This window comes from Lycorma delicatula, chromosome 5 (assembly GCF_047948215.1).
Source record: "Lycorma delicatula isolate Av1 chromosome 5, ASM4794821v1, whole genome shotgun sequence".
Taxonomy (NCBI): domain Eukaryota; kingdom Metazoa; phylum Arthropoda; class Insecta; order Hemiptera; family Fulgoridae; genus Lycorma; species Lycorma delicatula.
Window position 1 is genome coordinate 128,845,009 of NC_134459.1, and position 26,499 is coordinate 128,871,507.

Genomic DNA, 26,499 nt, shown 5'->3' on the forward strand with positions numbered 1-26,499 from the left:
GTAAGAAACTTTATATTATCTATATAACTTTATATTATCTAGCTAAAATATTGTAAAGCATTTTTCAACCAGTTGAAGATCTATTAGGATAGCAGAAAGCTAATATGACAGTATTACTCTATTCTTCATTTTTTTCCTTTGTGGTGGGTTGAAATAGAAAGTATTAAGCATACATTTTTAGTTCCCTCTACCAGAGTAACATAGAAAGTGATTTTTAATGTAAGATTGCAAAAAAGTTGGAAATCTAGTAGATAGTAAAAAAACAAGACAAACTACATCAGTTTAATAACCTACTTACCAACTATCTATTAACCTGGTCAATTAGAATAAAAGGTAGATTTCTGCTGTCTTTTCCAGACTGGTGAATAAAACTTTTTAAGTAGTTCTGCCTCAACAGCAGAAATATAGAAAAAAGAGAGAGATTACAAAATATTATTTCCAAAAACTGAGTAGCAGAGTTTTCCATACTCTGATACCGTACTGACTGAAAAATAAAAATGATTATTTGAGGTTGTTTGTGAAAGACTTTTGGTATGATTACATTAACAGCTGATATAAGCTGGTTTTGTTTATGTAATTCTCATTTCCTAAAATCTCTGCAAACATGGTAGAATAACTAACAACTGTTGATTGTGCAGTATTTTCAGATAAAAATATCCAGTTAAATCATTGATACTACTATTCTACTAGGATAACAAAAAGAATGGTACTGTCATCCTGATAGATGAATCAGAATTTTTTGAAGGAGCACTCTGTCATTTTTATGAGAATAACTTACAATGTGGATGTTCAAATCATGTTTGTAGATGAAGAATTAGTTAAATATTTGAAAAATGTTTTAAAAGGAATAGGGCTTTTGGAAAACAAATCTGTAATCTTTATTTTCTTTAATTTATTTGCCACATCTCCTGAATTCTTAATTACATATTTGTTCATATTTGCCTTCTGCAACAATGCCTTGGAGAATTTAGCTCCACCTCTGCTACAATCTTCTGTAACCTTTATTTTCTTTAATTTATTTGCCACATCTCTTGAATTTTTAATTACATAAGAATGTAGCAGTGGAGGAGCTAAATTATACAAGGCCTCATTGCAGAAGGTCCAAATGGGGCTCCTAACCATGACTGCCAAACGTGAATTCAGGAGTTTTAAATTTAATTTAATATGCATTATATTATACATTAAATTTAACCTTATGTATAAACAGTTATGCATACATACTATTTGGTTTAAAAAATTTGAAGAAAATGGTATCAAATAATGAAATGTTAATTCTTTGATTTAGCTTTTTATTTGTCTTAAAAGTTAGGCAGTCACTTATTATTACAATATGATCAACAGGATCAGAACAGGTGTTATTTAGTACTTAGGTCTTACCAAACTTAAACAATAATAGGCTTTTCAAAATAAAAATAACTTGGTCTTGCAAGGATTAATCAATTAACTTTTTATAAAATTAAAAGAGCTGAAATATGATTTAATTATGACGTATTATGTAACAGATGTAAAACAGTTTTAAAAGAACAATTTAAAGTAATAAAAAGAAAGACTAAAATATAACAAAACTTAAAGTGCAAATTTTCTTGATAACAAGAAAGTAAATTATTTATTCAACAGTAAAAACATTGATTAAACTTGAAATTTGAAGATTTTCTTTCTTGATTACCTATCGGTAAAGATATCAACGACTTTATCAATATTAATCTGTCGTGCCCTTTCATCATTTTCTACTGACAGTAGAGCCAAATCAAACCACTTACGCATTCTTGAATCATAGAACTTCTGAGTGTTAAGTTGGAGTTTATACCGACTGGACGTGTTTGTTGTACTGCTGCTTGTTTGTTTATTATAGGATTTTGGTGTAAATGTGGACAAAGTTTAAGGGAAAATTTCTTGTTTTATTTATTTTTTATTTTTTTCACTGTGATTTGGATAGCAGACTTGTAAATTTTTGAAGCGTTTTTATAATTTTAAACTTATTTGCTAGTAAGCAATAAGGATTAAAATTGTGTGTCTTAACATTTATTAGTAAACAATTGTAAGTGTATTAGTGAGGTTGTTACTGTGGTAATGTAGATTATTTTATTGTTATTGATGGTTTCCAGCAGGTAGTCTATTGTAATCTTATCTGAACAATAGCCAGGGTGGTAGCGATAAACAAGTGACTTTGTCATTGCTTGATAGCACTGGTAGGGCTATCTTTGTTTATATTCGTCGATATCTAACATTAATGTATTGATATTGCACTGCGCACATTTTGCAATTCAGTTTTTTTTTTTTAATCAGAAATACAGAAAGATCTATGAATTCTTCTACCTTCTGCTTTTGTGACAGTAGTGGGTGTGGGGGGTTTCTACATTAGTAGTGGTTGTAGGTACCCGGATTTGAGTGCATACATTTTGCCAACCCCTGGTTGGTAAAAGGGTCAAAAGGAGTTGAAACAGACAGCAGCAAGCGCTCCAGTACACTTTTAACTCCAGAGACTCAACAACTAGTGAGTCAACGGATGGTGCATCAACTGTTGAGAGGAGTAAAGAGCGGAGGAAGAGCTACTCTGCTCAAACAGTTATGGCTGTGATGGAGCAGCAGTCAGAGGTTAATCTAGAGAACACCCCTCAAGGAGAACTAGTTAAGTATCTTAAGGAGTTACTTAGCGTGAGCAATACACTAACTAAGCACGCCGAGAAAAATCACATGGCCAGAGAACTGAAAGTGCTTGCTATAGATATGGTGAGGAACGTGAGGGCATTTAGAGGATTTGTTGAATCTAACCTCTTTGAAAGGAAGGCAGTACTGAGAGAAGTTGCATGTCAGACCAGGACTGATGCTGGTAGCAGCGAACTGTTATGGCAATTGGAAAAGGGTATCAAGAATGATGACATAAATGTGGCTGCTAAATGGAGGAGAGAATGGTTTGTCAAGACGGTGGAACTGAATGAACATCCTCGTGGAACGAGGGACGGACATTGCTGTCATAATTGATCTCAGTAAACTGAAAAGCAGATTCTCGGAGTCAACATTTAAAATGACTCTAAGGGTCAAACAATTGATGACTACAAGTCAGCTGCTTGCCTGTAAGGCGTCAGCCACAGTTCTCCGTGGAGATGACCTGGAGAACTTTGAAAGGAGAGTGTTTATTCTCATTATTGATTCCTCCGTAGGAGAGGAGAATATTTCACATCTAAGGAAGAGTATTGCCGAAATTTTTCTCCAAGCTAAACTAGATGTTATCTTTGGAGTCAAGGAGGGTAAAGTAGTCAGGGTGACAAGGAATATTCTGGAATACACGGGTAGGACTAATAGGATGACCGGTCTCCACGTTGAAAAAGAAAGTAAAACTAAAGCTAAGAGATAGATCTACCAATGTGGCAATGGTAGAAAGGGAAAAAACACTAGTTGTTAGGGCAGCAGACCATGAGAAGAAGACTTTCGCTGACCTCCTTAGGGAAGTCAAGGGAGGAGTTACAGACATAGACTTAGAAATTCTCTATCCATACAGGGCAGGGAGAGGCCATCTTGATCAGAGTTAAAGATGAAGCTGAAGGCTCTGAGAAGCTAATGAAAATCTCCAAGAGGGGGTTCAGGGTGTTAAGGTGAAGTTTCATTAAAAGAGAAAGTCCGAACCTGGAAAATTAACATTAAAGACATAGATGCCTTAAAAATTAGGGAAGAAGTGATCAGTGCTGTAGCTGCTGTGATTGAGATTGACGACGAGAGAAAGCAGTCTATTAAGTTAACCTGCCAATTCTAACACACAGATGGCCTTGTTAACGATTAATAGTGAGGAGGCAGATAAGCTAATGCTAAGAGATCGACTCCGCATAAAGGTAGTATCTCTACCTGTAGGGTAACCTACAGGATGATGATAGGGTAACCTACCTTTGATAATGAGAAATGTTTCAAATGTTGGGAGATGGGCCACAAAATGTCAAGGTCCTGCAGTTGTTTTAACTGCAGCAAGGAAGGGCATTTTAAATCTAGCTGCAGGGAGCCTATGACCAGCTGGAAATGTGGTGCGGAGGGAGGGCCACAGATAGGAGAGCCTTCTATGTAAGCAACCATGAAAGTATTGCAATTGAATACCAACACAAGCTGTCAATCCCATGATCTCTTGTGGGCCATTGCGAGGAATATTGATGTGGACCTCTTACTGGTCTTGGAACCTAATTTTGGTGTTGTGAAGGATGATAGATGGATCACAGATCCTGAATGCTCATATGCCATCAGTGACTAGACAGTACACTGTCACTCATAATGGAGGAGGTAAAGGGATTTTTTGGGTCGCTGTTGCAGGGATGACCTTCCGCAGCTATTACATTTCCCCAAACATACCTGTAGAGGAATTTGGTGAGTTTGTGGAAGATCTGGCTTCAGAAATAAAGAAACGGAGGAACCTGGTATTTACAGGAAGCAATTTTAAAGCCTAATGCCAGGAACTGGGAAGTGAGATATCCAATGAAAGGGACAGACAATTCGCTGATGTTATGGCATCTCTTGGCATGGTGTGTGTGTGTGTGTGTGAATGCCTTTGGCATTCACACATTTCATAGGGGTAATGGAGGATCTGTTTTCGACTTAACATTCATTGAGAGAACTCTACAGGCAATGTTCATTGGTGGGTGTTGGAGGATAAGATGCTTAGCGATCATAAAAGTATTGAAATGATTGTTGGGCATCCTCTAAGCAGCTGTGCTGAGTACTTAGGCTCTTGAAAGATATGCGAGACACAGACACTGAGACTTTGGGAAAGGTTTATGGAGACGGTAACTGGACATGATGCATTAAAGCCGAATGAGCTTTATGATGCTATAGTTGAAGCCTGCAGAGAGGCCCTGGGTGGTCGGGATAACCAAAGACAACTTTACTGATAGAACACAGAAATTGCAGGAATCAGATTGATTTGCATTAAACTCTGTCATATCTTAACATGTAGACGGAGACATCAGGATTTTTTAATGGATGATACTATTGTCTCACAGCTTAGATCAGCTAGGCAAGACCTCAGAAGGGCAATAATCAGATCAAAGAGAGAGAAATGAAAGGAGGTTTGCAGTAAACTTGAAGACCCTTTTGGGGATGCCTGTAGGATAGTTATGGGCAGGTCTCTGCCCAAACTACCTAGAGAACAACTGGTGGATGCTGTACAGACACCTTTTCCTTTTGACCGAGATTGTAGACGTAGAGAGATAGTAGCTGAAGAACTATCAAGATTTACAGAAGAAAAGCTAGAATATGCAATCTCTAAACTTAAACTGCATAAGATTCCTGGACCTGACAGCGTCACGGTGGACATCAGCACAGTAATTACTAAGACATCACCTCTGATGCTGCTGACAAGGCCATGCAGAGGGAATACATCCTGAAAAGCTGAAAAACAGCAAGACTTGTGTTGGTAAGGAAAGGTGATGGTGGGTTCAGACCGATATTCCTAATAAATACTTTGGGTAAGGTCTTTGAAGCTCTTCTGACCTGGAGGTTGGAGCAAGAGCTGAGACGGTGGGGCGGGTTGTCTTACTAGACAATATGTGGTTTTAGAAAAGACAGATCCGTTGACGGTATAGCGAGAATGATGGAACTCATGGATGCGGTGGCTAGGGGTAGGAGGCACATCAGATGTATCCCATTGGTGCTTTATGGACATCAAAAATGCATTTAATAGCATCAAATGGGATGCTATTTTGAATCAGCTGCATGATAGAAAGGTGACCCCTTACTTGGTACGGATGGTTCAAGAATACCTGATGGATAGGAAGCTGAAGATTCTGTCAGAAGAGGGTAAGGAGGTCATCGTGCCAATGGAAAGGGGGATGCCCCAAGAGTCAACATTAGACCCCTACTTTGGAACATGGCATGTGACAGCCTATTGAGAATGGATTTGCTACCTGGTAGCCTATGTGGATGACCTTGCCATTGTAGTGATGGCGAGGTGTCTTCAAGAGGTGACGCTACTGGTTAACAATACATTAAAGTGTATTGTGAAATGGCTGGTGAACAGAGGACTCGTGGTTTCTGCCCAAAAGATTGACATGCTTTTGATGACTGGAAGGTGACAAATCCCTATGTATTCAATTAGAATGGATGATGCTGACTTGACCCTCTCAAGGAGAGCCAAATACCTGGGTGTGTGGTTGGACAGGTTGAGGGGGTTCACGGCTCACACTGAAGAGACACTCAAGAAGGCAGAAAGGGTAGCATCGATGGTCACTAGACCGATGATTAATGCCCCTGGACCTAGAGCTTCAAAAAGGAGTAATAGCTTAGACGGTGACCTCCATTATTCTCTATACAGCACCAATATGGGGTCAGTGTCTAGACATCTTAAGGAATAAGAGGAGGGCCAACAGATATACCGGAGAATGGCACTGAGGGTGGCTCAGGCGTTCTGCACTGTCTTGCTAGAGGCAGTGCTGGTTATTGCTGGGATGCCACTGGTGGATCTCCTGACAGAGGAGAGATTTGAAAGGTACCAGGGCATGGACAAGTCTATTTTTTACTTTCCAGTTTTCCCTAATGGGCAGTTTGCAGAAAAGATGGGGTAGTGCCCTAATGGGTCGATGGACTTTCAGGCTGATACCTTGTATTGAGAAATCGATCAATGGGAAGTATGGCGAGATAGATTTTTGGTCGGTCCAGTGGCTGTCTGGCCACTGATCATTCAACGCATAAGAGGGAGACAAACATCACTGGAATGCCTGTATTGTGGTCTTCGAAGACAATACAGAGCTACCTTCCTACAGAGCCCAAGATGAGCTCTGATTAGACTGTTTGGGGAAGAGATCTCCCTGGAGGAAATTATGAGGATTATGCTTAGCTCCACTAAGTCGTTGTTCTTGAAGGTTCCAGAAAATGAAAAAAGAGGAACCCAGGTAGGGTGGTGTTTAGTGTGAGAGTAGTTGTGGAGGGCCAGCCCTCTTGGGTGGGTAGCAGGGGTCCTATGCTGCTGAGTGCCCTTGGGGAATGCTTGAAGCTGCTACTTGAGGATAACACAGGTAGAACCTGAGACACTCGTGGGGATGATGTGTGCCTGCTTATGTGATCCCATCCCCATGCTGTATGAAGGGGAAAGTTTTTAATGCGTCCTTGCTTTGGTAGGCAACCTCACACACCCCCTGCAGTATGGGCTGCTGGGTGTCTGGTTGCAGATTTTCCCTCCTCCGATGTAAAACAAAAAAAAAGAATCATAAAACTTCTAAGATAGTCTTTGATTTGTTTTTATTTAGAAAATGATCTTTCAGCTTTGGTTACTGTAACAGTAATAGTTAACTGTATATACAACAAGCAGTATGTACATACATTAGTCATGTTTTTAATCTTAGATCTGAAGGAACTTCTTACTGGAAATATTTGTGATCTAAATAAAGGTGTTATGTCGTCAGAAAAGGTGCTAAATTTTCATCTTTTTCCAGTTGATCATCAGTTAGTCAAAAAGAAGGTTTGAATTACCTTACATGAATCTACTACTGAGTTACTACCTTTGAACCGGTTGTATGAGCATGTAATATCAATTATGGAATAGTATAAATGTCACCTTAAAACTTGATTTTGGGTCAGTCAGCTCTTAAATTTTTCCACTGTTGGTAACCCAAAAAAGCAGACATTAGAAACTGTTTCAAAGAATTGCCTTATTTCCCAGTTGGCTTCTACTGCACATGTTTAAGGTCTAAATTCAAGTTATGGCTGGTGCAATGGACAAATTAAGCATGGGCTGCAATTTGTTTTATTCTTTGCTGAACCCCATTGTACATTCAACTCATTACAGCAGCTCCATCAAATTCTTGCCCTTTTGCATTTTGTTATATGTACACCTTTTTCTATAATACAATTCCAGAAGCTGTCTGATCTTTTATAGCTGTAGAAGATAAAAACAATTTACATATCTTTACGTCACAAGATCCTCCTTTTTCATTACCAATTACTTTAATGTAATGTAAAACTTCACTTCAATGATCAGTCTTACCTATATCTTATGTTGTGTCCATAATTATTGAAAAAATTGGTGCACATCTTATTTCTGAAACAATTCCATTAAGAATTCTGCTAATAAAGATATTACTTCATTTTGAACTGTAAGGCTCAAGTAATAATTTACAGAACCACGAGGCTTTTGTGAGTTTTTAGAAAGTTTCCTTTACTTGAGTCATAATCGCATTAATTATTTAAGTCATAACCACAAGGCCTAGTTGTGGAAAAATCAGTAATCAGAGGAAGCCCACATGGTTCCGCAACTGGAAGAATGAATGCGGGTAAGTTTGTCAGCTGCAGAGGACTGGATGGACAATCAAAATTTAGATTTCTGTGCCAAAGATGAAGTATTTGCTTCTGAAGGGAGTACATAAATTATCATACAGTTGAAACCCCCCACATTAAATATAAAGGCTGTGTAATCAGTCGAGTTGGAGTTCATAAGTACCTAGGTGTTCTGCTTGATGAGAAGTACACAATGGTGTTTTTAAAACAACCTTCTACGAGGTTATACTGTATTGGGAAAGGCTCTCCCAACCAATTTAGTGGCAAATGTTCAAAGAACATTTTGTTCAAGTGGCTATGTAAAGATTACGAAGAGGTAGGGAGGCTGAGGCATTTAGGATGCAATTTCGAGCTGGGCCAGTACCAGAGTGGAATGGTGATCACAATGCACCGGATTTAAATTACAAAGAGTTACTCATCTCCCGTCTGTGGAGGAGGCTTCAGAGCCTCCATTTCTAAGGGCAACGGGAGTTCAGGTGCTCACCAACAATGTTATTTGAAACAATATCTGTATAGGTTCGGCCTGGTAACTGATGAGCTGTGTGTCTGCGTGGAGGTCCAGTTGAACAAACATATGATGTGCGACTGCTCTGCTTTTGGGAGGGGCCAGAACTAATAACTCCCTCATATATTTAGAAGGGAATTGTGACAATTTTCAAAATGATTTTTAAAAAAAACTATATGGCAAAATTTCTATCCCCTGCGTAGTATCAAACATTACAGCATCACATAGGCAGTAATCAGTAAGATGAAAGGCTATATTGCACTTTCTGCTATCCTGGTAAGTTCCAAGTTGAAAAGATTCTAGCTGCTCTACCAGAGCAACATACAATACGGTTGATCAAAATCTGGTATATAAATTACTTGAAAATGTAAAGGTTAAGTGAGAGTTTCCCTCTCAATTGATATATAGTAAGCTGTATACTGCAATATACTATGGAGTTGACCAGCAGATTTCTGTTATATAATGGATAGCAAGAAAAAATCTCATAGTAAAATAAAAAAAAAATTAGCTTAAAAAATAAATCACAATGCTTGTTGAGTACAAACTACTTTGTGAATTTAAGTGATTACAAACTTTTGTAATCACTTTGTGATTACAACTTAACTCTTCATTACAAACTTTTAAACTTTAATGGACCCCAAGTTTAATGTATGTAACATTCTAGGACAATCTCTAACCCATCCATATAATTTCTCAAAATTTAAATTGAGAAGACTTACTGAACTATCAACAAGTAATATTCATTCAGCGTTTTAAAGATTTTACAAATGAAGCTCTAACCTTAACTAACTTTGAATAATGGATGATGATGCTACAGCAAATATAGCTAAGTAAATACAGCAGCCAGACAGACTCTGGCCATTATCTATGCAATTTAAGGTGATATTTGTAGTTGTACTATAATTATTAAAATTGTACAACACAACTTCTAATTAATATCTGAAATTTTAAGGAAAAATTATTCATATAAGTGGGATATATGCATTTTCCTAATTTACTTCAAATTACATCAATCAAAAGACAAGAATTTATAACAAAAATTTATTAAAGTGTATAACAGGTTAATCATTTCCTTCCTTTAATTCATTATCTTTTTTGTCCCAGTCTTTAAGTCTGGTACTCATCATGAAATCATCTCTTAATACAGACCACTCACAGTTTACTTTTGACTCCTCCTGAAAAAAAAAAACACTCATTAAATTAAAAAAAAAAAAAAAATAATATAATTCTACTGTGGTAGACAATAAAGAGAAATAAAAAAAAGAAATAATAAAATTGAAATTATACCTTCCTATTCCTAAAATAAGCTAGTAATAACTATCAAAATTAACAAAAATAAATCTGTACATAAAAGGGTTCACTAATAATTTTTAGTAAATAACGACTAGACTGAAATTTGTTTATTTTTACAAAAACTAAATTACATGCAATTTTAAATATAAACAGATGGCGTAATATAATGGATATAAATGTAAAGCAAGACTATTTATTATAAATGATAAATTTTAATGCTAGATACAACCACAAGTAAAGAGAATAAAACTTCTTAAAGAGTATATACTAGTAACACTAGTTAATATTTACTAGTAATCAATATATTAATATTATTATTAAAGAATCAGAAATATCTAAAAAAAAATTTGACACTAAGGCTGGCTACAAATTACTTGTCAAATGATATCCAAGAAATCTAAAAAAATTAATTTTTGGACAATAGCTCAACAGTTAAATTAATGACATAGCTGATAAGTGAATTAAACAGTTTCCAATCAGAATGCTGAATGGAAACTGAATATCTTATTTAAATCAAGGAGAATTTCCTTTTTGTAGCAAACATTTACTTTTGGGGCTTTACTTTTACCTTTTTGGGGACATTTCCTTTTTTCTGATCAATCTTCAGAATCCACTTCCAATATAAAAGTATTATTTGAGAGTTCACTTGATTGCACAGATAGCATTAATTTCAAACATCTATTTCAAAATCTTTAAAGAGCAGTTTAAAGATTCAAAGGTAAATTGTTCATATAAATTAATCCCCATTAATATGACACAAAATTAATCAGTATTTATAATCATCATAACTCACATGAAAAATTTTATAGTATTCAACATTTATCAAGTCAGTTGATAAAACATACCTTCTTTACTTCAGGCACAGTTTGACTTTTAGCACCCATAAGTACATCCAGGAATGCTCTTTTATCAACACTTTTTAGTATTTTTTCTTGCTTTACATCAGATGGTCCAACATTTTGTATTTCTTTTTCTAGACTCCTTTGTTGCTGACGTACTGCATTAAATAACTGCACAACACCCCTATTAAAGAGAAATATAATGCAGCATATTAAAAAAGTACAATAAATTCTTTTGTTAAATCAAAGCTAATACATATACATTATCAAAGATAATACATCAAAAACCATTTTCATCAAGCCACTTTGAATCACCTAATGAATTATTTATATGGTAATCATAGTAGAAAGACAATCAAAAGATTTTATAAACCATAAACTTTTGTCATAATAATTTAAAAAAAAGAAGGTATTTGGTAAGGAGATACAAGCATACAAAGGGCTTTTGTTTTCACTCACCATCCAGAAGTTTAACAAGTACTGTTAAAAATTACAGATTTGAATGACAACAAATCATAAAACTATGTTATGTCATTCTTGCACGCCAATACAAGATACTACAAATAATTCTATTTACAAGATATTACAAATAATTTTACTCCCATAATTTTTCTAGTGTTGATTCAAATGAAAGAATAATTTTGTGTAAGAAATTTCTGAGTGAGATTTCCATTTTTTAAATAGAATATATTTGTAAGCATTCACATTTTATTTCTCTGATGAGTTATAAGATTCTATTGGCCTATAAAAAAAGAAAAGATGAGGCAAATCTTTCTAATTAATCTTTTAATTAGTGTGGCCAGATACGCATAGTATTGTATATAAATCTGATGCTTCATTAAAAGGAAAATGCAATTAATACACAGAAGAGTATTCCAAACAGAAAATTGTGCAAGTCAGGTTGAGTCCTACATCTTTTTATATTTTCAAATGTATATTATGAATCTTTGAGTTTGTATTTTTAATATTCTTACAAAACCAATATGTTAGTAATGAAAATTAAAAATAAAAACAAAGATGTCAAAGAATATTAATAATGTACTACATAGACTATACTTTCCTTTTTAGATTTGAAAATACCAAAATAATTATAAGTTACATTATGATTACAATAAAGTTACTGTGATGTGTCACAAAAATTGTTTACAAATAAAAAAAATTCTGGGTACACAAATGTCACCATACCAATAACAAAATAATAATACTTTTACAGTGCTTTTGGATTTTAATACCAATAACGATGCACTATTCACATTCTTCAGAAGATGTACCATTACAGTTTTATATTTACAAGTAGCAGAAGGGAAAAAAGTACTTAAATAATAGGCAATTTGTACAATGTACAAATGTAAGTGCACAGGAATAAATTAATGGAAATTTTAAGCTTCAAAAGTATTTGTAATCAAAATATCTATGGTTTTATAAATAACTTCATTACTTTAAAGAAATTATTTTTTTAATAATGTTGATAAAAATAATAATTTTTTTAATAATGCTAATAAGTACTTTAATCTAAAAATTAGGTGTGATTAGGAAGTTTTAAAATAGTGCTGCCACTGCTCAATAGGAGGGATAGTTTACTCGCGGATGTGGAAGAAACAGATTGATTTGAGAGAGAGTGGCATCTTAGTGAGTGAGGATGTGTTTAAGATTCTCAGCAAATTATTGATTTCACAAAATGGATGAAAAACTGAAGAATGAGTTTGTCATATTCTCTTTGACAATTTTATCTAAAACTAATTTGGGAGCTGGTCATATATGAATGTTGTGCTTCTACCAAACTCTGACCCGTTCACACTTGGCTGTGTGGCTTTATTCATTGGCACGGGCCACTGCTCTAAAGATGCTCAATGAGAAGTGCATCATTCACTTATCCATCTTGCTACAGGTGTGTTTCGCTCAAGCACTGTGGTAAGTCTGCTGGTGGATGGATGGTGGTGAAGCATCTCTTTGGAATAGACAAAACTAAATGATATATGCTCCTGTGTGGCTCGCATTTAAGTGCTACCAAATCATTCAACCTTTGATGCGATATTCTCAACCAGCATGTTAATTAATTTGAGAAATGGCAATCATCTGTGCTAGGCATCAGAACACAGTGCCTTTTCTTAGCTGAATTAATTTTCAGTATTGTAACAATAATCATTGCTTAATGAAAATGTAGTGGCACTAAAAGAATTAACCAAACCAATTATCAAGACCAGACAAATACCAAAACTTGGTTTACACCATATGAGTTGGATGTAAATTATGAGTTGTTGTCACTCCGTCTATGAAACATGAAACCTTGCTGATGGTGAGGAGGCTTGAGTGTTTAGTGATACAGAGTAGCTGGACTGAAGCTGCAACCACATCGGAGAGGTATCTGTAGAGAGCCAGACTAAGGAATGATTTCTGAAAGAGGGCAGCAGCTCTTTCAGTGGTTGTTAAAGGCGTAGGTCAGGACGACTTAAATGGCCATATCAAATCATTCAATCTTCTGAGTACTGCGCAGCTGAAAGCAATGGAAAACTACAGCTGCTTTTTTCCAAGAAAATGTAGCTCTCTGCATTTTCATATAACAAAGATGGAGGTGCCTTCCTTGGTAAAATATTCCAGAGGTAAACTAGTTCCCCATTTGGTTCTCCGGGTGGGGACTACTAAGGAAGGGGTCACCAGAAAATTAAAAAAATAACATTCTATGAGTCGGAGCATGGAATGTTAGAAGTCTAAAAGAGGTTGGTAGGTTAGAAAATTTAAAGAGGGAAATGGAAAGGATAAATGTAGATGTAGTAGGAAGTAGCGAGGTTCGGTAGGAAGAAGAAAACGACTTCTGGTCAGATGATTTTAGAATAATTAACTCAGCTTCAAATAATAGGCAGGCAGGAGTAGGTTTCATAATGAACAAGAAGATAGGGAAGAGAATAAAGTATTTCAAAATGTATAGCGATACAATCATTGTAATAAGGATAAAATCAAATCCCAAACCAACAACGATTGTTAACGTCTATATGCCTGCAAGCGCCCATGATGATGATGAGGTAGAGTGTATATATGAAGAAACTGACAAAGTAATTAAACATGTAAAAGGGTTTGAAAATCTAATAATAGCTGGAGATTAGAATGCAAGCATTGGAAAAGGCAAGGAAGGAAATATTGTGGGTGAATATGGGCTGGGTAAAAGGAATGAAAAAGGGGACCGACTTATAGAGTTTTGCACGAAGTATAATTTAGTAATTTCCAACACCCAGTTTAAAAATCATAATAGAAGAATATACACATGGAAAACGCCAGGTGATACTGCATGGTATCAGATAGATTATATCACGGTTAAGCAGAGAAATTGCTTAATCTAGAAATCAGCTCGTCGACTGCAAAACTTACCCTGGAGCAGATATTGATAGTGACCATAATTTAGTGATAATGAAATGTAGATTGGGGTTTAAAATCCTGAACAAAAGGTGTCAGATGAATCGGTGGAATTTAGAGAAGCTTGAGGAAGAAGAGGTAAAGAAGATTTTTGAAGAGGGCATCGCAAGAGGTTCTGAGTAAAAAGGATTAGGTAGAAAATGTCCTTATAAAATAACTTTTATAAGTAATTTTAGCTGAGAGTAAAAACGATTTAGAAGAAACAATGAACGGCATGGAAGAAGTCCTACACAAGAACTACCGCATGAAAGTAAACAAGAACAAAACTAAAGTAATGAAATATAGTAGAAATAACGATGGTGGACCACTGAATGTAAAAATAGGAAGAGAAAAGATTATGGAGGTAGAAGAATTTTGTTATTTGGGAAGTAGAATTACTAATGATGGACAAAGCAGGAGCAACATAAAATGCTGAATAGCATAGGCGAAATGAGCCTTCAGTCAGAAATATAATTTGTTTACATCAAAAATTAATTTAAACATCAGGAAAAGATTTTTAAAGTATATGTTTGGAGCGTCGCTTTATATGGAAGTGAAACTTGGATGATCGGAGTACCTGAGAAGAAAAGATTAGAAGCTTTTGAAATGTGGTGTTATAGGAGAATTTTAAAAATGAAATGGGTGGATAAAGTGACAAATGAAGAGGTGTTGCTGCAAATTGATGAAGAAAGAAGCATTTGGAAAAATATAGTTAAAAGAACAGACAGACTTATAGGCCATATATTAAGGCATCCTGGAATAGTCGATTTAATATTGGAGGGACAAGTAGAAGGAAAACATTGTGCAGGCAGGCAGGCGTTTGGAATATGTAAAACAAAAAATTGTTAGGGATGTAGGATGTAGGGGCTATACTGAAATGAAATGACTAGCACTAGATAGGGAATCTTGGAGAGCTGCATCAAATCAGTCAAATGACTGAAGACAAAAGTCACTTTATAAACACAGTACAATGAAGGATTTAAAAGATTTCAATCACTTCTCAACACAGCATATTAGCATTAATAAATATATTAACATTAATAATAATAATGCATTAAATAACATACATGTCTGTTCTTTTACTTACTTAGTTGCAATTTTTGCTAAAACCTTTTCCCTATCTTTATCTAAAACTGATGGCTTTTTACGCCCTTTGGCTTCAAGGGACTTTTTCTGGTAACATAAAAATAAATGATGTTAGTACTATAACTATAAAACATATAACAACCATGCAAATAAACAAATTTTTATATGAATTCCCCAACTATATTTAATAAATAAATTAAACATGAAGAAATTACATTTACATAATTATAAATGGGGAAGTTCTACAATCCTTTATTCGTTGAATAAACAATAAATTCTAGACAGTTCCTACTTTGAAAATAGAATATGTATGCATATACAGACTGTAGAAAAAAGAATATTGGGGTTTTAAAGCAATGTAATATCTTAATTTTAACTTACAGTAATGAATCACAAAAAAAAAAAGAGAAACTCTTACAATTTTTCCCTATAAGTGTACAAATGAGCCTTTTGTAATGTGGCACACATCCAGTTCATAGAGTTCATCACATACTTTAATCAGCATGTCTGAAGTAATGAAAGTGAAGGCTGCATCAATCTGAACCTCAAATCAGTTAAATCAGTAGGATAGTGGAGGCACACACATAAAATCCTTTATAAAACACCCCCAAAAAAAAATCACATGACCTTGGAGGCCATTGCAAACAATCTCTGCCATTGGGTGCATGCCATCGATCAGTAGTTGAGGAAAATATAATTTAACCGATCTGTTACAAAGTTAGGAGATGACAGTAAGGAGATGCACCAACTTCTTGCCAAATATAGAGACATAATTGTAGTATATTCAAAAAAGTAACTCCTTTATAATAAGAAGAAAATGAAAACAAAATATGCATAAAAATATAAATACATATTTTTTTCATTTCCTTTTTTTAACCTTTACATAAAATAATTAAAAATTCTATACCAATTAAAATATTTCATTTAAAATCCTTTTCTGGAGGTCCTTGTTATGTCTGCTTGGCTAAAGACCAGGAATTAGAAACTACTAAAGAACCAGAGAATGGAGATTTAAAAATGCAAGAAATCAAAACAAAGATAATAAAAACATGCAAGACGTTGGACAATTTAGAAGAATGTTTGGATTTGTTAATTTGCAGAAACAATAACCCATAGAGAACCAAGATACAGTACATTTGGTCTTTAGAAGGGCTGACAGAAGAACTTGCTTATAAATACTGGTTGGAAAAATAGACAGAAAAAATTAAAATAGATTTAAATTTAAAATGCATCAATTTTAAAACTACACCAATAAAGAATAAAGGAAGAAATGTGTTTGTTCGCCACTGAAATAAAAAAAAAGACTGATGTGGACACCACAACTTCCTTGTATGCCTATGAAATTACATATACACATTTTTTGCTTCACTTCATTTAAACTTATTTCATTTGAAAGTGAGTATGATCCTCCAATTCTTCAATAATGTGGGCAGTAACACAATTGCATTGTGGTGGACACCACATGTTCGACACATTGGTTTGAATCCAGCTTCATACACATATTTTTTTTTTAACTTTTTCTTTAATTTAAATATATTTATTAATAATTATTAACATCTATAAAATAAATTTTTGAATTAAAATGAAAAGTACAGAAAATTTTATCACACTAAATAACTTCCGGTTTTTTTTCTTTTTTTTAATTGTTATTATTGGATTATTATTTATTGTAAAACTTTTTTTTACACAGAGGTTAATATATTAATCAATAATATAATTATTATATTATAAACAAAAAAAAAATAATTATAATATTATATTATTACAATATAATTTAATCAATATATTTAAATAAAAAAAAAAAAAGTTAAGAAAATATATGTATATGAAGTCGGATTCGAACGATGTGGAAGTGGGAATATAATCTGGATCTATGTTTTACCTCAACTGACAGCAAAAGTTGGCTGCTGCTAGTCACCCGAAAAGTTCTCTGTGACTTTCCCCACAGCCAGCACTGTCCAGTTGTTATAGAGGCAGGTAGCCAAATTCCACTCATGACCTCTGTACCCACCCTAGGTGGAACTTCAAAAAGGCTAATTGGGAAAATTTTTCCAGGGATCTGGATAAATACCTAAGCTGGATACCACCAATCAGCAAAAACTATAGCAGATTTATTGGAGCAGTAACAAGAAGTGCATCCCTAGAGGGTTTCACAGAGAATATATCCCAGTGTGGTCCCAAAACAGCAAAGTTCTCTACCGAAGCCTCCTTGAGACGGGCAATCAAGAGGTGGCAGATGAGCTTCTCCATAGCCTCGATGCTGCAAGAAAACAGAAATGGTCAGAAACAGTGGGAAGCCTGAAATTTCAGACCACAGGTCATCATGCATGGACTCTGCTAAGAAAATTAGGAAGCAAAGCTCCTATTCAGACAAAAAGCAAATGTCTCCCCTAACACAGTTGTGTCCCACATAGTGGCAATGTCCAGAGCACAAAGAGACGATGCCCACAATTGAAATAAAACCTGAACTCAGAAACTTGAGGAGAGAGGCGAGGGAGACTGAGCACGCTCACCCTTTTACACTTGAAGGGATTGAGTTGGCGCTCAAAGATATCACTCCAGCATTCGATAGTATCAATCCAGATGGCATCAATCCATAATTCCTATTAAACTGTGGAAAATACGCAAAACTGTAGTTGGCCATATTCATCACTGACATAATGCAGACTGGTAGCATACCCAGAGACTTCAAACAATCGAAGGTAGTAGCCATCTTAAAACCAGGAAAACCAGCAAACTTACCTAAGAGCTACAGGCCTATAGCATTGCTATCACTGACATATAAATTACTAGAAAGGCTTATTTACAACAGAATCTGTCAGAGAATACTTGATGTTATACTGATTGAACAAGCAGGCTTTAGGCCAAAACGAAGTTGCACCGATCAAGTTCCATCGCTCACGACATACACTGAAGCAGGGTTCCAAAGAAATCTTACAACCTCTGCTGCATTCAATGATTTATCAGCCGCTTATGACACTGTCTGGAGAGAAGACATGAATTGTAAGGTCCTCCGTGTAATACCATGCAAATTTACAGATCGCCTGTTTAATAACATGCTGAACGACAGAATGTTCCAAGTTATCACGGGATCTAATATAAGCTCACCAAGGAAACTCAAGAATGGCCTGCTGCAAGGGTCGGTACTTGTGCCTCTCCTTTTCAGCTTCTATATTGGAGACATGCCAGAGACAAAATCTAAAAGGCATGGCTACACCAATGACTGGGTGCTTTCTTGATAGACTTATTATACATAAGCTAACATTAATCTGTGGAAAACATGGGGAGCATCGGCTTCCACTTTGTGCACATCGGCTCTGAACCTCGTCTTCTCAGCTGCAGAATATTGTGTGCCAGTGTGGCTTAACTGCCCTTATGCTCATAGAATTGATGCTCAACTTAATAACAATATGAGAATGATTGCCGGGGTTATCAGGTCTACTCCTATGGAATGGCTCCCAGTATTGAGCCACATACCACCCCCAAATCTGCGCTACATGAACGCTCTTATAAGAGAGTACATGAAGATTATGGACAATCGAAACCTCCAATATTGAGGATGCCAATCGTGGTCACCTTCAATCTAGAAAGTGATCTATCAAAACGCAATTGCTGCCACAGAGGAAGAATTCAATCTGACTGATGCATGGTGTCAAGAATGGACCACAAAGCAGAATAACCAAATAACTCAAAAGCCGCTGGGTTTTGACTTGCCACATTAAGACATAGTCAACATTAAAACAGAATATGAACACAGCATGGTAGGTGTGCCTATTTCCTGTATAAATGGGATAAAACACAGACGCCCCTTTGCGAATGTGGTGAAAATAAAACTGTTAAAACACATCACAGAAGTTTGCCCTAGGACAGATTATGAAGGAACTCCTGAGGATTTCCTGATGTGGCGACTGCAGAATCAGTAGCTTGTATTAATTTGTTAGATGCTTGTTTGTAATTTTTGAAATTTGTATTGTGTCTTGAAGCGTAACACTAAATAAATAAATATACATTTTATCTATGTAGGTGGCTAGTACACACAAATTTGTTTTTGATGATATTACCCACATAAATGCAAAACCTAGTGAATTATCGAATTGGATATAGAATTATTGAATATTTTCTCAAACACTTACAAATGTTTTGATTAAGTCTAATTTTAAACATCTTAAAACTTTAAAATCTAAAATTTTTTGTTTTAAATTAATCGATTTTAATAGTAACATGTCATTAACTCTGGTTTCACGGTTAATATACTTTATATTAGCTGTGAAACAATTTTTAATAAATAACTATTTCATAAATCTGAATTTCCTGCTACACCACACCCTTCTACTGCATAAGTTGTATTAACTCTACTACTCTTATTAAAACTTTTGGTACAGTTGGAATTAGAGTCAAGTGCAGTAGTGGTCATCCACTGTTACTACGCAGCAGCATTTTTTTGCTATTACACTATTCAGTTACATTTATTTATATGACATAACAATAGTTGAGGATAATAAGTTGAATTTTACATTGATCTTTTTTCAAAGAAAAAAAATATATATATTCTTTTTTATCATTATTTTTTTAATATAACTGTACTTTTGGTAACAAAATGTTTTGATCATTACATTAAGTGCAATTTTATATCTTCACAAACACTTTTACTTACATATTTATAATAAATTAAAAAAATAACTATAATGAATGAATATGATATGTTGAATATTGTTTTGATTGATTACATTTTATTTTATTTTCATTTCAGAAAATAAAATACACAAATATTACCCACAAATACTATATCTTGGACTTCAAAAAATCATATTCTAGGAATAAAGATATTACAACACGAAAAGTATTATTGTGAATTGAATTACATCTTTCCTATTTTTATATTCATACGTAGTAAACAAATAAAATCTCAAAAATTATGAGTATGTTGATGAATGCTCTTAAACTACATCACAGTGTTCAGTCCTAACTCTCTACCTGTGAATAAATTATTATTATTAACACCTCTTTACATTATTACACTTTTTTTTAATATTATTGCATAAAATAAAAATCCTTCAATTTTTTCATTAAATTATAAAATGAACCTTTTGATATTTTTTTTAAACAATCTCAGGTGCCCAAAACTTACACTTAGTTATAAAACTTTAATTTTTATAAAAATGAGCAGTACATACAGAAAAATGTTCAATTTTTACAGCAAATTTTAATATATACAACAATGAAACAACAGGTAGGAAACAGAGTAGAAAGGTAATATAACTCATTATATTATTCAATTAGTACTTAAATGGATAATTAAAAACAATATTATCATTTAGCCAAAAAAATCAACACTGTCTCATGAAATTTTCCTAAATTTTAATCTACTGTCTTTTAAACCAATCTTTAATCTATTTTAACTGTTTTATTAGTAAAAATAAAATGGATTGAAAAACTTTACGAATTCATTACCTAAATTAAAAAAAAACTAATAACAATAAAAATAGTAATCAATTAGGTAAAATCAGTTAAATAATAATCAATCAAAACAATAATAAAAGACAATTTTCACAAACTTACCCTAATTCTTCTAGCCATTTCTAATCGAGATGATTTTTTAGTTTCTTCACTTTTTATATTTAAATCATTTTTAGTCTCTATTTTTGGGGGGTTTTCACCTCTTTCTAATTCAAAAGATGGGATAATTTCATTGACTTCATTATCATCAGCAGGTTTTAATTTTCTTGCTTTAGCTAAAACAAGAGTTTTTTTCCTTTTGGGTTTATTTGTACTTAAAATTTTTGCCATAGCATTTGCCCATTCTGAATTAAGTTTTATTTTACTATCTTGTGAGGCAAATTCATCATTATCACTGTCATCGTTGTCATCCATCTTCATATTCTCATCTTTTAAATTGTATGAGTTATCTTCCACGTCACTACTGTCTTCAATTTTACCTGTACTATCATCACTGCTATACATAATTTCCTTTCTTACTGATTTCTTGACACTTTTCAACAACATAACACTGGAAATGGTAACTAAAAATTAATGTTCATCAATTGAAATGAAATAAAAATTACTTAAGATTCTATACAATACTTGATTTATGGTGATAATTACATATCAGTCCACTTCATTGGAAATTTAAGTAGAAGATGATTACATGCAACAGACCCTATTCAAAACTTTTTTCAATTTACCTTAAAAAAAATTGTATAGAATCAATTTGTGATTTACATATTATGTTTAAACAACTGGAGGTTAGAATTAAAACGTATCTTAAAAAATGTTGTCAAATGGTTCATGTCTTATTCATCTAATTTTGTTACGCCTAAATAAAAACTATAATGGCAATAAAAACAGACTTTCAGCTAATCTGCATGCACCAATAAATACAGCTAAACAATTTTTTACCTTGTATCCTAGTACTAAATATATCTGTTAATAATTTCCTTGTTTTTAAAAATATAGAGGTAACCTTAAAAAACATATTCCCACACTGCAGTTAAAACCAAAAAAAGGATACACTATAGAAATTTTGTGCACAGTGGCATTAAAAAGCAAAAGCAATAAAGTAATACACAAAGTAAAAATGAGTTAAACATAAAAGAGTTATAAATGTATCCCATAAATAGCAAAATTTATCGAACTGATATGGCTGTAAAAACCCATCAATTCAAAAAGCATTTGCAAAACAAGTAAGCAATTATGTATGTTTATGTATACATAATTTACAAATACTAATTTATACTAATTTACAAAAAGTACGGTGAATAAATCATAAAAAAAACAACTTGTAGGTGATCACCAAATAAAAAAATATCACATATGTAAATATATGAACACAGATTTTGAGAAACAAACACAAAGTAACAAGTGCGAACCATAATATATGGCCATGTTAGCTACTAACAAACAGATGTACTGATTGGCTACATAATAATATATACTTACTGACTGCAATACAGCATAAAAAAATAGGTTGTTTATAAAAACATTAACCTATTAATGTGCGTAGATTCACACACATTTTACACATATATCTTATGTGTAAACACACTGCCTTCAACTGACATTTCTCAAAGCACAATGCAAATGAATCATAATCTATTAATATCGGCTGAATACACACTTTCTTCATAAGTATATGAGTTTGTTTCAGGTAGAAGACTACTGTAGAAAGAAGCATAATATAAAAAATATTTATAATAAAACCTTGTAGATCTGGATTCCATTAAACTATATTTCGCCTGAATAGTTCAACTGTATTTTGTACAAAACTTTATGTAAATGTGTAAGACCCAGCTTGGTTATGAAATTGTAACTATCCTAAAAATTGGTTTCTATTATAATATATGAGATCCTCCCCCATTAGAGCATGTCTTTTGTTGTTTATGCTTAATTTAATTCTTTTCAAATTAATTTTTAAGTGATGTGAATATCACATTAAATTATGTTGTCATTTTCAATAAGTGCAATAATGCACAAACTCAAAAAAATTACAGAAACCCTCTTTCATTACAGTATAAGTTGCAACCGATTGAAAAAACTGAAAAAAGCTGCATTAATTGGCTAATATCATATAAAATAAGTACATCAATAAACAAATGTTACTGGTTGTATAACATTACAGATTAAAAAGGGTCAAAAAAAAAAATTGATGTGAAGTATAAACAAGTAGTTGCAGGGTAAGAAGCTTTAAACAAATGGTATTTACATTGTAGCTGAAGAGGTGTAGTTAAATGTCAAAATGCAGTTTGCTGCTGAAAGATTAGTCACAAACTTCATAATATTAAAAAGATACTCTGTAGAAAAAATCTGTGTAAACACAAAACTGTTTGGAATAAAACACTGTATTTTAAATAAATGAAGCAATGAAGAGTTATTTTTGAGATCTCTACCTTAGAATATGCATGCATCAAGATCTAAGAAAAATGTCAGTTTCTGCAAAGTTAATAAAGAGCAAATATTGTTCTTGATTGAGAACTACAATTATGTGAAAATACAAATCGAGCTGCAACATATTAAACCCAATAAGTATCATAAAACATAAACAACCCTGTTCAATTACAAAAGTAATAAATAATTTACCAGTACACTATTATTTTAATTCTAAAACTGCTCTGTTTATCAAAGATCACTGCAGACTGTCTTAAAAATCCTGTTGTGCTAGGGATGAAAAATTATCAAATTGAAGACTGTTTTTAATTTTTCCAATGAATTTTAGGCAAGTTTTTTACTGATGAAAAAATCATATCGCATTTCATCTCAAGGCAGAAATATTTTACATTGGGGAAATAACATATATGTATGTTTTGTTAAAATCATTTCATCATGATCTGTATCACAATTCAACCAATGGAATGTTAAAATAAGGTTAAGGTTGAGGCTATGTTACCCTCAGCTGTACAAAATTAAATCTAACATAAACTTGAACTTGGGGTACAACAATAAGGCACTTTGATGTAAGAAGGTGCTGATGTAAGCTGAAGTATGAAGTACTTACTGATTTATGAAGTGAAGAAGAATCAATGGTACAAAGAAGAAAAGAAAAAAAATAATTTTTTTTTTAAATATGTAGCTTTGTTAGTGTCAAGTAATTGAATGATGCTTAATAGATTTTAAGTAACAAATGAAAAATTAAAATCAAGCAATTTAATTTTAATTTCTTTTGTAAACAATTCTTGAGAGCCAAGAAGTAAGAGGAATAATGGCAGATACAACTTTTGGAATGGCCCTGCATTATAAATTATTCTGATATTTTAAAGTTTATTAATTAAAAAAACAACAGCAAATGAAAATTGCTGTTAAACTGTGTTGGAAAACAAACAATAAAATAAAAACTTATATCAGTTACATGTCACATTCAGCTCACAGCATCCGAAAGAATGTGGTATTTTTACATTAACTGTTTATTTCTTATTCAAAAGTGAGAGGCGATTGCTAATATTTCATAGAAAACATTTAGAATCATTTAAGTTCACGTCATCATTCTGGTCTATGAATCTATATTTCAACCAAATAAATGAAAAGAGATAATGTATATCAAAATCATAAAGTAATTTTCAAAATTTTAGGTTAGGAATTTGATTAACTACATTAGTATTAAAAATTATTTTGAAATTGGAAAAATAAAAAATGTTGGGTTAGATAAAATAAAACACTGGATTTTTACCAATAAGTTAGCCAATCACTATTAAAACCAGCATAACGAAAAATGTTAAGGTTAGTCATATTGAAAACAATCTTGAAAACGTATATATTTATTAAAATCTAAACAATTAAAAATAATTTAATATACCAAAGAATTCCTCTTATTCTACAATAAATATGTTTTGTCCATTAAATATAAACAAAACAATAATAATTAATTAACTACCTACCAGAATAATTAAATCGTTCATAAATTCACGTGGGGTCGAACTAATACTGATATGACCATTCTGGAACGAATCAACTATTAGATCTTTTTCTTTCTTTCTATTTTATTGTTTAACGGGAATTACCGTTCAGTTTTACTTCAGAGGATGAATGAGGGTATGTATAAGTGTAAATGAAGTGTAGTCTTGCACAGTCTCACTCAGTTCGACCATTCCTGAGATGTGTGGTTAATTGACACCAATCAACCAAAGAAAACTTGTATCCACGATCTAGCATTCAAAGCTATTAGATCTGGTTCTTTTAAAGTAACTACGGAACAAAATCAGCTAATTTTTTATAGCAGTTGAAACTGACAGAGTTGAAATCTCTTTGTAACATTTGTTTACGGTTGTAATAAAACATGATTTCTACAGTATATTAAAATTTATTTATAATAGTATCATTATTATATTCAAAGCGATTTTAATGTGTAAGATAACTATGCAGTATTTTTCATATGCTCAAAGAAATATTCTAACAATATAATATTCTGCATTCTCTACAAGTTACTAAAGAAGTCTAATATTAAGCTCTTTATTCAACTGATAACTGAATTAATGAAATAAATTTCAAGCTTTGTTATGAAATATTGTATTGAACCCAGTTTTTTGTATTAAACTGAAGATTCTGTCCATACCAATATTTAATTTTTTTTTTAAATTACAAAAATTCATTCATGAATTAGAAACTGTAATTGGACGTTGGCCTACTGTTTCTGAAAAAAAAAAAACTATATTGTACAAATATATAATAAAAAGTAAAGAACATTAGTTTATTATCGAGGGTAGTCGCCCAGTCGCTGTGCCACCTTCTTCTTAGTGATTGTTTTACAAGATTAATAAAATCAAAGGTAGTAACTCGGCTGGTGAAAGGAGGTTGAATGCACGCTTCTTTGGCAGCATAATCTGCTCTTTCGTTACCTAGAATCCCTACATAGCTAGGGACCCAGCAAAAACTTACTTCTGTTTTGCGATTTCCTAACTCAGCGATTGCGTCGTAAATTTCAATGACGACAGGATGTTTGGAATAAACGTTTTCTAACGCCTGGAGAGCACTATATGAGTCACTGCAAATAAGAATGTTTTTATACTTAGGGTTAACGATATTCAGAGCCCTATTTATAGCGAGTAGTTCAGCGGTGAACACACTCGTAATATCGGGTAGGCCAAACATATAAGTTCTTTCATTGACAACAAAAGCACAGCCAGCGGTACCGTCTTGTTTCGATCCATCAGTGTATATCACTGCGTCTGGGTTCGTCTTGGTGAGAATATACTGAAACATTTTCCGGAAAACAGTAGGTGGTGTTGATCGTTTATCGTATGTTGTAAGGTCAAATGTAAAATTTACAAGGTTTATTCCCCACGGAGGATATGAGCACGGACATGATGGAAAGAACGAGGGAGTGTCAACATTTATATGCTGCAGCAGACGTCGGGTACGGACACCCACAGGCGCAGTAAAGCGTGGACGGTCCTCATACTTCCTTAAATTAGGATTCCTATGAACTAGGTCAAAAGCCGGGTGATTTGGCTGTTCTTTGAGACTGGAAAAATAAGATAACTAAAGCTGATCTCGTCTATCCCAAAGTGATGTCTCGACACAGTCTACAAGTAAGCTTGCGATAGGGCTTGATCTAAACGCACCTGTGGCAAGTCGAAGAAACGCATGATGCACACCGTTCAGCATTTTAAGCACGGTTTGACGAGCTGAAGAGTAGGCGACACAACCATAATCTAA

General features: G+C 33.5%; 1 protein-coding gene across 1 annotated transcript; it reads right to left on the reverse strand.

Annotated features, from left to right (window-relative positions):
- Positions 1-9,779: 9,779 nt before the first annotated feature.
- Positions 9,780-24,940, reverse strand: LOC142325385 (RRP15-like protein). Its single transcript, XM_075367099.1, has 5 exons — positions 24,723-24,940; positions 20,917-21,364; positions 15,359-15,444; positions 10,891-11,068; positions 9,780-9,927 (listed from the first exon to the last, which is right to left on the reverse strand). Exons 2-5 carry the CDS (start codon positions 21,358-21,360, stop codon positions 9,814-9,816), a joined length of 822 nt encoding a protein of 273 aa, XP_075223214.1. The 5' UTR covers positions 21,361-21,364; positions 24,723-24,940; the 3' UTR covers positions 9,780-9,813.
- Between the last annotated feature and the right edge of the window lie 1,559 nt (positions 24,941-26,499).

Coding starts and splice junctions, on each gene's coding strand:
- LOC142325385 (XM_075367099.1), bottom strand. CDS start 21,360: ATGTTGTTGAAAAGTGTCAAGAAATCAGTAAGAAAGGAAATTATGTAT. Junction 11,069..15,358: donor TTAGCAAAAATTGCAACTAA/GTAAGTAAAAGA, acceptor TCTCTTTAATAG/GGGTGTTGTGCAGTTATTTA. Junction 9,928..10,890: donor CTGTGCCTGAAGTAAAGAAG/GTATGTTTTATC, acceptor TTTTTTTTTCAG/GAGGAGTCAAAAGTAAACTG.